Source organism: Melanotaenia boesemani, chromosome 3, assembly GCF_017639745.1.
Source record: "Melanotaenia boesemani isolate fMelBoe1 chromosome 3, fMelBoe1.pri, whole genome shotgun sequence".
Taxonomy (NCBI): Eukaryota; Metazoa; Chordata; class Actinopteri; order Atheriniformes; family Melanotaeniidae; genus Melanotaenia; species Melanotaenia boesemani.
This window is the reverse complement of record NC_055684.1, coordinates 35,494,853-35,507,714: the sequence shown is the minus strand read 5'-3', so window position 1 is coordinate 35,507,714 and position 12,862 is coordinate 35,494,853. Positions and strand designations below refer to the sequence as shown.

Below are 12,862 nucleotides of genomic sequence, written 5' to 3'. Positions count from 1 at the left end.
ATTAAGTTTTAATCAGCAACTTAAGAAACTAAATGTCTAAACAAAACAAAACAGACAACCCAAAATAATAATAAAAAAGAGTACAGACAACAGATAAATAAAACAAAATATGAAATAAGTTATTACTTAGAAGTGAATTCAAGTGTAATATTATAGATAATTGTGTGAATGTAGTGTTCAGAAAAAAAAAAAATCAATCTCTCACACTTCACTTCTGGCTCCCAAAACCTTAAAGCTGATGCTTCAGAACGGCAGGCCAGATACTGATGCATGATTTCTGAACGTCTTCATTCACATTTTGTTTAATATCTGTGGTGCTCATAGTTAAAAATATCTTAAACCAAAGAAGGTATTTTGGTGTAGAATCCGTTCTGCATTGTTCACTGAAAGATAATATCTCCAGTTTCCCCTCACAGAGACAGAGAGACAGGCAGCATGGGAGAGGGGAGTGGGGGCGCTGCCTCCCTGGACAGTGTCTATTGATCGCCACCCAGCACACATCACCACAACTTTCACAAATTGCTATTGAGAAGTGACCTGTAATGCAATTACTGGCCAATACGGGGCCATGGCTGCCATCAATTATTAAAAGCTGCCTGAGTCGTGGCCCGCTATCCCGTCTCAGCTGGTGCGTTGTATCATTATCACATCTGCTGGCCACCAGCTCTCCAGCTGCTTCAGTGGGGTCGGGAATAAGATTTCCGAGTGCCACTTTCTCACTGTGTCCAACATATCAGATGATATGGCCCAAACAAAGAAATTACTATTGCCATATTATATATTCCAGCAGCTTCAGTGAAGATGGGGTGCTGAAGGTCACAGAATAAAATGGGTTTTGTTATTTCGCTACACCTTTGTGAAAACTGTGGGGTGTGTTTCTGGTTTATAAGAATTTTTAAAGGACCAAAACAACATTAATATTGCAGCTTGGCTCACCAGTAGGTTCCAGTTTTAAAAATGTTCAGTACTCTAGTAGAGTAACACATCACTGCATACTGTTTGCATCCATAACCTCCTTTATCTTAGTGATTTCTAATCACTTTTGCAATGCCATTTATTCCAATTTGGCTACAGGCTTAGCTCTTTTATAATCTGTTTTACATTCCTTGAGTAATGTCTGCCATCAGGGTTAAGATGATAGAAGGCAGAGACAACAGCAGTGGAAGCATGACATGAAAATTGCCCTTTGCTTTTCATTGATGTAGTCATTTTTCTCTTTATGAAAACTCTTGCTCAAACTGGTTTGTAAAGAATTCTTCAGCCATCATTGTGGCACAAGTTTTTTTTTAAATCTAGTTCAGTGCCAAAGGAGCACTTTAAAATGCTGTTATATTGAATCTAGAAAGTAACTTCAACATCTATTGAGCAGCTTTACTCAAGCATTCTACAAAGTCGTTCTTGAAAACAAGCTATAACTAATGTTCATTGCTCAAATTAAGTATCCTAAAGGGACTCTGAATAAAATATAAGAGCTTTAAGACAACTACTCCCAGTAACCTTTAATTTCATAACAGCGGTAGGTCTTTTTTGAAAAACTGGAGACCATTGATTAACAGAAAGAACTATTATAGAAAGAGAGATGCAGAGTATACTGAGCTTCATGCTGTTCAGTAAAAGCTGTAAGAGCCCTGTAAAGCCTCGGGGAAAAATGAGATCATTGAATGAAAATGTTCTCTGCTGTTTCAAAGCATCTGCTCTGTCCCACACTGACAACTGAGCAAGAGACTTGGGAGCAGAACAGACATCCCAAGCCACTCTAATGCTTGACAGAAAAGAAAGGTACACACCGTCTGGACCATAATATGCTCCCGTGAGCCATGAAACACCACTTTTATAGATAAATTATACTGTAAGTGTGACTGATTTATTGCATTTTATTGTTTCCAGTTATCTTTTCTCTGTTCTTCAACATTTAATGTGCATGGTAAATTACCTGAGCAGCCTACAATAAAAATATTTGACAACACTGCACTTACTGTTGTGGAAAGACACACTCTACTGTATGTCTGCTACAGCTTGAGAGCCTGAGAAAGACAAATAGATATAGCAGTGTGACATAAAACTATTCAGAGTGAAAAAGAAAAAAAAAAATCTCTGAACTGGCAGGATATTTCAAAGCAGCTGGAGTCAGGCGAACTCAATACAGCAGCAGCAGCAGGAGGTAAAACTGTGACAATGGCAGAATGACTATCACAACCAGCTTATGGAGATACTTAAATCTGTGAACTATACGTAGGGCAAGGGCTGAAGCCACACACACGCTTGAATAGGATGGGATAGGGCACCATTAAGACTTTTATAAAATTCTTTATTTCTTGGAAGAGCAACTCCAGCTGCAGCATTTCTCTCCCCAGTGACAGCCATAGCCATAGCTGGCTTTACATCAGTGAGGAAGTCCAGTCATTTGAGGATTTATGAAACAACTCTGGTCATGCAAGAATTGGCTGGCTGATTTCTCAGCACTTAGACAATAATTTGGGCATCAAAAAGAGGTTTCTGTTAAACTTAACTTGCTAAAAGTGCATAAAGTCATCCAGGAATTGACTTCTTTTTGTTTTTTTTAAACCATTTTCCATTTTGGTGAGTACATGTAAGAGCCTTAAATGACACTTGTGACATTACCACTTGTAAATGCTCAGTGGGGCAGAGTGTTGAGAATGAATATTTGGTGGTGAGCTGTGAGACTATGCTTTTGTGGATCAATACGGCCTCAAGGAAAGGACAAGTTGACTTCAGTCTGACAATAGCTTTTGTGCCAGCAACCGAATGAGATGCTAAAAAGAGCATGGCACCCCTGGAATCTCTAAAGTGCCAACATATTTCAGCTGTCAATGTAAAAACATTCAGATCATCCAATAAGGGCACTTAAAAGAGGTGTTTAAAGTTACTCATACAGTTCAATCCATTCCTTTAAAGTGTGTATTGCACTTTTCAAAGCAGCTGGTGTCTGAGGACTTCTTTCTCCTCCTAATCATTGAAAATTTAAATTAAAATAATTATAAATTAAAAACTTGTCACAAGGACAAGTAGTAGCAGGGTTTTTTTTCCCCCTTTAATATTAACACTAAAATCCAGTTTATTGCCATGACGCTTCATGCACAACAGTGAGGTTCAGTTGTAAAAAGGTGTGTGATTTCATTCATGAATCATCAATCTATGGACCCAGCGGGTAGCATGCACCACTTCTGAAATTAGTTGGCTTATTGGACTATAGTGAACTACTGCTTCAAGGCAGAATACTTCTCATTTGTACAATCTGCTCAAACTCCACTTGGCAATGGGAGGTTGTAACATCAGGCCTAAAGCCTAATGATAATGGAAGCATTCAGACTTTATATGACAAAGGATGGGGTGTTGGCTGGTAATGATGTTACAATTACAGCACCATTCATGTGTTATGCCTCACAGGGGTTTAACCAAAGCTGGTGTAGATGGCAAAACGTATGCAGACGTGTATCCTAAAACTACAACTATATGAGATTAATAAAAAATGTCATTCCAGCATTTCTGCTACGTAAAGCACCTTTTTTTTTACTTTTTTACTCAGTTATGCAGCTTATTGGATTTATTTTGCCTTCTGTTTATTGTTTTATAAAGTTGGTGGGCATTGTGCTCATGAAGAGCGAGCTATTATGATGCACCATGCAACCATTGTTGAGAGGCAAAGTGTTTATAGCTTGTTAGAATTGCTGCATTTGATGGTGTGCTATCATAAGGAGAGGGAAGATGGTGTAGGATAGAAAAATTTATGTGAACTAAAATAAAAAAACTACATGCATACAGGAGAGAAGCTTCGCTCTAAATACTTTCTGACCCACTTTATGAAGTGGATGTGAATTTAGGCCCGTCATTTTGTTGCTGTGAATATATAACAATGGTTTTCAGATGTTGTTTGACAACCCGACAAGCAGTTTCGTTGGGTTGGATTAAACAGTACTGATAGCTTGAGCTTGTATGGACTAGACACTGCAGTTCATGACAGAAATCAATCAGTTAATCAATCAAACCAAAACCATGGGCATTAATCTGTTGCTCCATCAGCCTCCAGTCAAAGGATAGAAACACCTTTTCAGTTCATCCCAAACATATTTGATGGGGTTAAGCTCAATGCTCCTTTCTCTGTTCCTGTCTCTTTTTCTATTCCTCTCTTCCTCTGATAATGCCTTCCTTCATTTTTTTGTTGAACCAGCCACGATGCACTTTCAAAACGGCTGGTGTGTTGATGTGCTTGGTAGCGCTTGACGCGGTGTGTAAAGCAAAAGTCAGCTACAACGTCATCTGCAAGCAAAAGTTGTAAAGTCTAGTTCCTCAGCATCAGGATGGCTCCAGAAATGTACATAATAAATGTCACTGTACCATCAAACGAGTCAGGAATGCTGATTTTAAGGTTGGAAAGTTACATAGTTTGTCTATGAGGGGCCAGAACAGTCCCTGAACAAAGGTGGGCAAAACCATGGGAATGGCACCTTATATTGTGTATGTTGAAACACAGCTTGGTCATTTCTCTTTGTCTTTCTACTGTCCACTAAAGGAGATTGATTTAAACTTTGGTTCCTTGAATAAGTTACTACTTAGGTCTATGAGCTCATAAAAATCTTTGTCTTTGTTGCATGATTGTGCTTATTGATTTAAAAAGCTTGAGCTGTTTTGGCTAAAACTTGCTTGTACTTCACTCTGGTATTCTGTCAATGACTGTGTATTGATTAAGTGGAGCACGTTATTTGGCAAATGGTTTTCATTTGGATAGGGGCGATTAGGATAGTTGATGAGGTGATGGCTTCTGGAGAGGGAGGGGATGTTTTAGCTCGACAGTCGGTGGCATTAGTCATGTCGACGTAAGGCTTTGCCTACTGAACATTACGCCACTAATTTAAAATCTACAAGAAAAGAGTGAACTTGGACTTGTGCATGCCAGAGGAAACTAATCATAACTGAGTTCGGCCTAATTCCCCCACCCCCGTCCAAACACCTCTTCACCCACTTTACCTGGGGAGCCTGGCAGTTATTGACCAATGAGGGTGACTTATTGAGAAAAAGCTGCCATGAAACTGGGTCGCAGTATCTAATCAATGCCATGGATTTCTTGCCCTGGCATTATCTCAACTGACAGAAAGGGGGGTTGAAAAAAGAAACAGACACAAATCAGTCGGTATAGAGGCACTTCGACTACACCTCTCCTCCCACTCCCTCCATCCACCCACTCTCTCCAGTCTGCCGTCATGCACTCCTTCCACTTTCCTCACTCCTTCTATTCATTTGCTGTCCTGTCTTTTCTGTAGTTTGTTTGCCCTCAGGCTGAAAACATTGTGTGTTTATATGTGTGTGTGTGTGTGTTAAAGTGTTCTGGAATGACGCATTGATTCACAGTGTTCTATATTTTCTCATCTGGCTCACTATTACAGTGAGAGTCAATTGATGCTGTGATTCTCTCCTTCTCTCCCTCTCTCTTTCACTTTCTCCCTCTTTCTTTCCCTCTCTTTCTCTTTCTACGAGTATCACAGTATCATGTTGTTGAATGGAAGTGTTTACGAGGAGTGTTGTGTTGCAGTTACAAGAGGAGTGTTTGGAATATGAGTGTTTTGGGAGTATCAGTGGGGTGTTTTGTACTGTACCTGCATGTGTGCTTGGATGTATTATTTCCAAACTTGGAACAGGGTGTTAGGTATTCAGGAGTGCATGCTACTGTGTGAAGTGCTGGGGCATATGTCAGTGCCCTGACCTATACTGTATGCTTGACTGTGCGTTTGAGGGGATGCCAGATCTATTTTTTTTTGTTTGACTTTTTTTGCGTGTGTTAGAACTTCTATGTGTGCGGGAGGATTCGCTGGTGGGTATTTGTACTCTGTGGTTTGTGCACACGCTGCATAAGCTGCAGCTCTGCAACTCCACCCTGTGACCCACACAGAAGCGCACAACCACACACACGTGCACACAAAAAAATACATCCACCCACTTGTGAGGACTTTTGCCAGAATCAATAAAGGAGCTTTTAAATGCCTCTTACTGTAGTCTGAAACTGTAGTGCAGAAGCACAAGGATGACAGTCAAGGCCTGGTGTTTGAGGTGTGCCCCATTTCAAGTTTGCCTCACATCACCATCCCTCTACCAGGTGGAAATACTTATTTCATATGTTCAGAAATTGTGTACCTCAAATGAGGAAACAAAGATTTTCCCCCAGTATTCCTCCTCTTCTCGCTCCCAACACTTCAGATATTGACATTTAGACAGGACACCTCAGATTTAAGTTTCTTAACATATTAAATCGGTGCTATACGACCCTGACTATAACCCTAAAAAACATTGCAGAGATTATTGCAAATGGATTTATGATCTATTCTTTTGGTCACTGCCCAAAATATTTAACCTTATCCAAGGGTTGGAACATTGGCCAACTGGTAAATCAAGAGTTTCCATCAGAGTCATTCCTGGGGGACACTGTTGCAAGCCTTGTCCAAGTCCACAAAGTACATGCAGTCAGGATGTTTAAACCCCCTGAGCAAAGCTGCAAGGGTAAAAAAAATCTGGTTTCATGCCAGAATGGAATCTGCACTGCTTCTCCCAAATCTGTTGTTTGACAACTCTCATTTCCAGGATGCAGGAAGAAAATTTCACAGTACAGTTGGAGAGCTTGCTTCTCTTAAAGCTGAGCCAAGTAACTTAATTCCCTAAAACTTATCAATCAACGACTGTAAAAGATATTATAAAATTAAATTTAAAAGTAAGTAGAACAATGATAAATATTTGTATTCCATTCACTGAATCTGACCATGGATCACTGAACATTAAGACTGAATCTCATTTCTGCCCCTTAGCTCTCCCTCTGTTTTGTGCGTTCAGCCCTCCAAACGAAGACAGCTCAGGAGCACACTTCAAACAAAAGGCTAAAAAAATTTCCCATCATACACTGGATACGTCAACAAAGATGGCAACAGCATGAAGGCAGGACACTCATAAATGTGTTTCCAGCATTAACAATGATGTAAAAATTATTTTAAAATCGGTTCCATCTTATTTACAACCTCGTTCATTGTAGTCTTTTTATCAAAATCGTTAACTTAGTTCTAATCGCTAATCAACTGTTCATTAATGTTACGTTAGTTTGCTAATGTCGCTAACGGTAGTCAGTATACCCCTCTGAGAGTGTATTATAGCGTTATAACAAACATAATGCCTCCTTTCATTTTCTTTTTGTCTTATTGAAGACAAACTCAAAAACATGCCCACAACCCAGACACATGAAATAACAACTGAAGATTTGAACAGCTGTAGATGCCATCTTTGTTTGTTGTCAACAGCTTGTTGACAACAGTTGTCATAGACTTTCGTTGCTTCATCTGACAGATCAACTAACGGCGACTTCTGATGACGTATAACACTAAAGTATGGGCATCTCATTTCCGAGGGGGAATTTGTTTTACCCCTACCCTCCAATCCACTTTGTTTTAAGGGACAAGGGGTAGGGAGAAGCAAGGGGAAGGGGTAAAAAAGAGAAATGGGATTGGGCCTAAGCCCAATGATGTGTAACTGGGAAGGTTGCAGAGGAGGGTCAGTTTAGAAGGAGTAGCAATTTTCAATACAATGTGACACCTAAAGGCTTCCAGATTGTGGATGTGTGTAACGAGCTGGGTGTGAAAATGTGGTTGCACATTTCCAGCTATGGAAAGTTATAATCATGCCAACTGTTGTGGGTTTACTTTTTAAAGATGTCTTTTTAAGTTTACAATAATCTGAACTATTGTAGTAGCCAACAGCTTTGGCGCTTGAGAGAGAAACTTTCTTCTTCACAGAAATTTTCCTCACAACACACCCACACTGACACACATTTTAACAGATGTTACATACAAAGGAACACTACACAAAGGTTTATGATCAAAGGATACTTTTGGTTAATCTGAGAGGGTATGTGTCTTGTCTACTAGTACTGATGAAATCAGTATAATATGAAACTTTAAAGAAAGAAAAACCCTCACTCAGTATAATTCATCTAATCATTTGATATTATTGTAGATAGTAAACCAACTTACTAGGGCACAGTACCAGCATCCAAACCTTTACACAGGTTTGGATGCTTTTAGACACCCCATTGTTCATGGATTGCTGATGAATAGTAAACTTCAAAAGAGGGAAATGCCACTAAAACAATCACCATCACATCCATCTTTACTACAGTACAGAAATGAAGATGCATTTCACGTGGAGCCCTGAAATGGGAAACTAAGTTATAACTAAGTTATCACGCAGCTGGATTTGGCAGTATTTCTTTTCCTCTGGTTATGTATTAAGGAGCATCAAAGAAGCTGGAGAGAAGGAGGGATTTAGTTGGTCTGTTTGAAACAAAGAATAAGTAAGGAAAGCAGACATACTCGTCATGATGAAGCCTTGGTCTACTTCACTGTAATGGATATGATGTCTTTTTCAATTGCAAAGAGGCTAGAGTTCAAAGAACAGAGGATAGTCAAAATATGCTCCGCACAAGTGGTGTAGGTTTAGTTGCAGTTTTATTAAAAGTTCATCATAAGTAATTCTTTTGTTTGCCTTTTCACCCATAAAGCCAGATACTTTTTGTCTCAACAACCCTTTAGTTTTGTATTTTGTTTATAATTAATTTGCCAAAAAATACACAAAATGTGCAATAATAGTTAGTTAGTTAATAGTTAAAGATGAATTTGTTTGAACTGTTTTTAACAAATTCCACAAATATCACAACCATTTCTTTATTGTTGACTTCAACCTTTTAAAACCTTAGGTTCTCTAAATGGGAATGCCAGCATAGCCAGTTTGGAGACCAAACTGTTGGCACTAAAACATTTTTCTAATTTTGTTCTGCTTCACTTTATCAGAGTTGGCCTTTGCAGAGATAATGCTGAGATATCGGACTGTGATTTGATAGAGGTTTAGAGCTTCTGCTGCATCATTCTAAAGAGATATTTATGTTCACTCTGAAAGTGTTTTTTTTTTAAGAATGAAGGAATTTTTTTGTCATTTGTGTCACGTTCCATCTTCATTTATTATTCACCAGTAACACATATACTGATATTTACACATCATAGCAAGTCTCACAAGTGTTCTCTTTACTGTGACTTCAATAATAATCAAATGAGCCTTGTGGTTGCAGAGATATCCTTATTTCATTATGGGTATGCAATTTTTGAGCAGAGGCCTAAAAAATGAGCACATGGCTTAAAAAAAAAAAAAAAAAGAATAATAAGAAGAAACCTTACATCATGACAACTCTATTTTCAATGAAATCGCCTCTTGGTTGATATAACTTGATGACCATGAACAATGCAGCAGCTCTGGTTTCTGTCAGTTGAGTTGATTTGATTATGTTAGCAGAAACCTCTTCCCCATTAGCATAATCCTGCCTACCTGTGGTTTCCTGGGCTACAGTGGAATGAAGAATGTGAAAACAATTTGTCATCTTTCATGAGTATTTCAGAATCAGTGTCACTTCAACATCAATATTTTTACTTGTCGCTTGTTTGCCCAAAGTCTCTCCTGACACTGCAAATGCTCAGCTGCACTCAGCATCACACACACAAACACACACACACACACCTTCGCATACGGCAGTCCTTAATATTTTGTCTGAGCTTCATCAACACCCTACAGCCATGCTTACTTGGCATTTCCACTAGGAAGCAAAATCCTCTCTTCACTCAGCTCACCTGGCAGCAAAAGGAAAAAGGGCAGTGGAAAACTTTTTAAATGTAAGTGTTTGGGAACAACTTTAACGATAAAAAGAGCATCAGTGCACAAAGTGAAGGGGAAAGAGGCTTTAAAGGGGAGCAAAAGGGATTTCATCTGCTGGGTTTAGCTTCTTTTGGCCCATGAGTGAGGGATTGATAGAAGATAGATGTAGCATTAGAAAAAAATGAATGAATGGTGGAAAGAGGGTGTAATTGTCTGCTATAAAATGTCCAACTGCCTTTTCCAGGGCCAAGTCCTTGCTGTGTTTCTAATGAACTCATTTATTCTGTTTTGCTAGCTTTACCTCTCCCGGCAACAGAAGACAGTGTCCTGTTCTGCTTCCCTGACTGCTCAGTTTCAGGGTTTGTTTAGCATCTAGGTCTGTCCTATGGCATTACTTTTGTTTACTTACCACTTAATATTGATCAAATGTAAACTTTAGACTGTGCTCTGCTAGCAAAAGCATGGCTAATTAGCATTTCCTTTTATAACTAGGTTGCTGTTAAGCGACTAGTGTTTGCTGATTATGCACCACAGTGTAGGGACCAAATATGTTTCCCCTTAAACATGTAAAGACGGAATATTTTAAAGAGTTGTCTTTGTACCCAAATATTCAAGTCCATGTCAAACAAGAACAATAAAGACAAGAATATGAATCGGCAGCAAAGTTTATGTGAGCAGAAGATTGCATTCTGGCTTTGGCCAAATATTTAATCTCTCCTCCTGTCTTTCCCTGAGTCTCTGTTTCTTTCTCCCTCTCGCTTTCTTTCTGAATAACATGCCACTGGGAAGTAAAAAAAAACTCAGAGCACAGATCCCCACTCCTCCGCTCTTCTCGGCTGCACGTCTGTGATGTCATAATCACTCACATCAAAGGCTGCGCGCTCAACACGGCGACTGTCAGCTTCCCTGGAGGCGTCATTAAAAACGAACAGAGCAAACCGAGCCGGGCCTGACAGAAACGCATCAAAACTTCCCAACACACACAGACGCACAAAAGCAGAGCTGGTGCATGCAACACATTCATGTCCATGTGCACACATTCAGGTGCATGCACTCACTAATCAAAAAGCATGACAGACACACATGTGCACAAATATAAAATCATGAAATTATGTGTACATTAAAGAAAATGCTCACATTGCAAACAATCCTTCAAAATTACACACCCTGCTAATGAATGAATATCTACTTTTCTTCTATGACAGTGTCAGAACTCCCTCATTCTATCATGTATGAATAAAAGCTGAGCATACGAATGAGCACGCCCTGCATCCAGCTGCACCATACATGTGACTAATCACGTCCACAGCATGTGAACATCTGTTGTGAGATGTACCGTTGTGATATACGTACGTGTTCACCACACATACTCGTGCCGCTGCCAGTCCGCTGCCGGCACAATGCAGAGCATGCACATGAATGTAGAAAGAGCCTCCATCCATCCACCCACTCATTTTTTCATCCCTCTCTGTCTATCTCACACATTTGCCCACACACGGGTGCGTGCACACGCACAGATGCACAACTGGGGGAAGGACTATAAATAGTATGCCTATGATGTGGTGCTGTGTGGTTTCTCCCTGTGGGTTTGCGTGTATGTGACAGTCAAAGTGAAGAGAGAGAGGAAGGCGGTGAAAAGAGTGTGTTGCACGGGGTGGGGGGGGTGGGGGGAGGGTTAAGAGAGAGAGGGTCTGTGCTCATAGCTGTCGTATATTCAGCGCGTGATCAGCACGGCAAAGATGGAGATTCCTCTTTGATTTTTTATTTTTATTTTTATCTGTGAGTAAATCCAAGATAGGTTTGTGTAAGATTTAGCATCTGGGTCTACATGTATGACTTACCCCTGGCAGGGTCTTCTGCTCATGCAATGCATTCTGGGCTTTCAGGGCTGACTCTCTGGCACAGTAGGTGAGGAAGGCACAGCCTGAAAAGAAAGCAAGAGAAAGAAAGAGAAAGACATAGTTATGCTACAGTCAGTGAACTGGGGGGTCATCAGCAAATCGCTAAATGCAACACATAGACAAACACACACACACACACACATACAGAGAAAGCCTGCAGCCACAGCTCTAAAACTCTGTCCACATGGCCGCACCAGCAATTTTTTCACATTTGTGTGCGCCTGTGCATGTTTGTGCACAATGAGCTGCATTTCAATGATTGAACAAACAGAACATTTCTGTGTATACAAATGCTGAGGAGAAACACGTGGGACCAAAAATCGCATCAACATGTAACGATTTGTGCATTCTGCTGCAATAGAGTCACTATGCCCACATCAACACATCAAATCTGACTGAGCTTTCTCCCTGGCAGTCTGAAATAGCAGTTATCCATTTGTCCATCGCACTCTCCTGGCTGCTGTGACAGGGATAGACAGCCTGACAGCTTCCCCCTCTCTCCCCCAGCCACCCTCCCCGCTCCCCGCTCCACCCTTCATTTCTCCATCTCCCTGCTCCATATGTTCCAAGACTACCCACAATCCTCGGTTTTGTTAGCACCTGGGCTGACATGCGGGGGTGGAAAGAAGATGGAGACGCAGGAGGCACAGAAGACGATGAAGCCATGGGGAACGTGTAAGCCGTTCCCTCGCCACCCCCTGTTAACAGAGATGCACACACCACTGTCAGAGAGCTGACAAACTGTCAATCCGCAGATCATTGCTAATGATTTATGTGTTTGACAGTGTATTAAAACGCTAACAAACACAACCACAGAAAAGACTGCGTTGTTGCAATGCAAACTGAGTTCATAATATGCAAGCAGGTGTTTAGCTGGTTCATACCTTCTGCCCTTACATACATATGTACATTTATTTAACTAATTTCAGGTCAATTCTGCAAAGAAAAAAACATCATCCAAATGATAAACATGTCTGTGGACTTGCGTAATAATAATGATTTTTTTAGCATTTGAAGCTTTTTGAAAAGAAAAATCTCTTAATGACAGACACAAATAAACAAACAGGTAGATATAAACATTGCAGCAGGGGAAAAAAATCCTGACGCACAGGCTTTGACATTTTTTTTTTCATTTCTTCAAACCACAGTTGTCTGCATGCAAGCTTTGGCGAGCAGTTCCCTGCTGCCATGCAGCAAACACGAGCACAAAGAGACAAAAGAGCCACAGTTTGTTCTGGGAACATCAAGGGCTAAGCAATAGACGATTA

General features: G+C 40.2%; 1 protein-coding gene across 7 annotated transcripts in view; it reads right to left on the bottom strand.

The window, feature by feature from the left end:
* celf4 (CUGBP, Elav-like family member 4) overlaps positions 1-12,862 on the bottom strand; it is a 96,223-nt gene that overhangs the window by 57,734 nt on the left and 25,627 nt on the right. For all 7 annotated transcript variants that reach the window (XM_041980608.1, XM_041980613.1, XM_041980611.1 and 4 more), the window contains exon 2: positions 11,535-11,617. In XM_041980608.1, the coding sequence (XP_041836542.1) occupies positions 11,535-11,617 (83 nt within the window). The remainder of the gene's footprint in view (positions 1-11,534; positions 11,618-12,862) is intronic.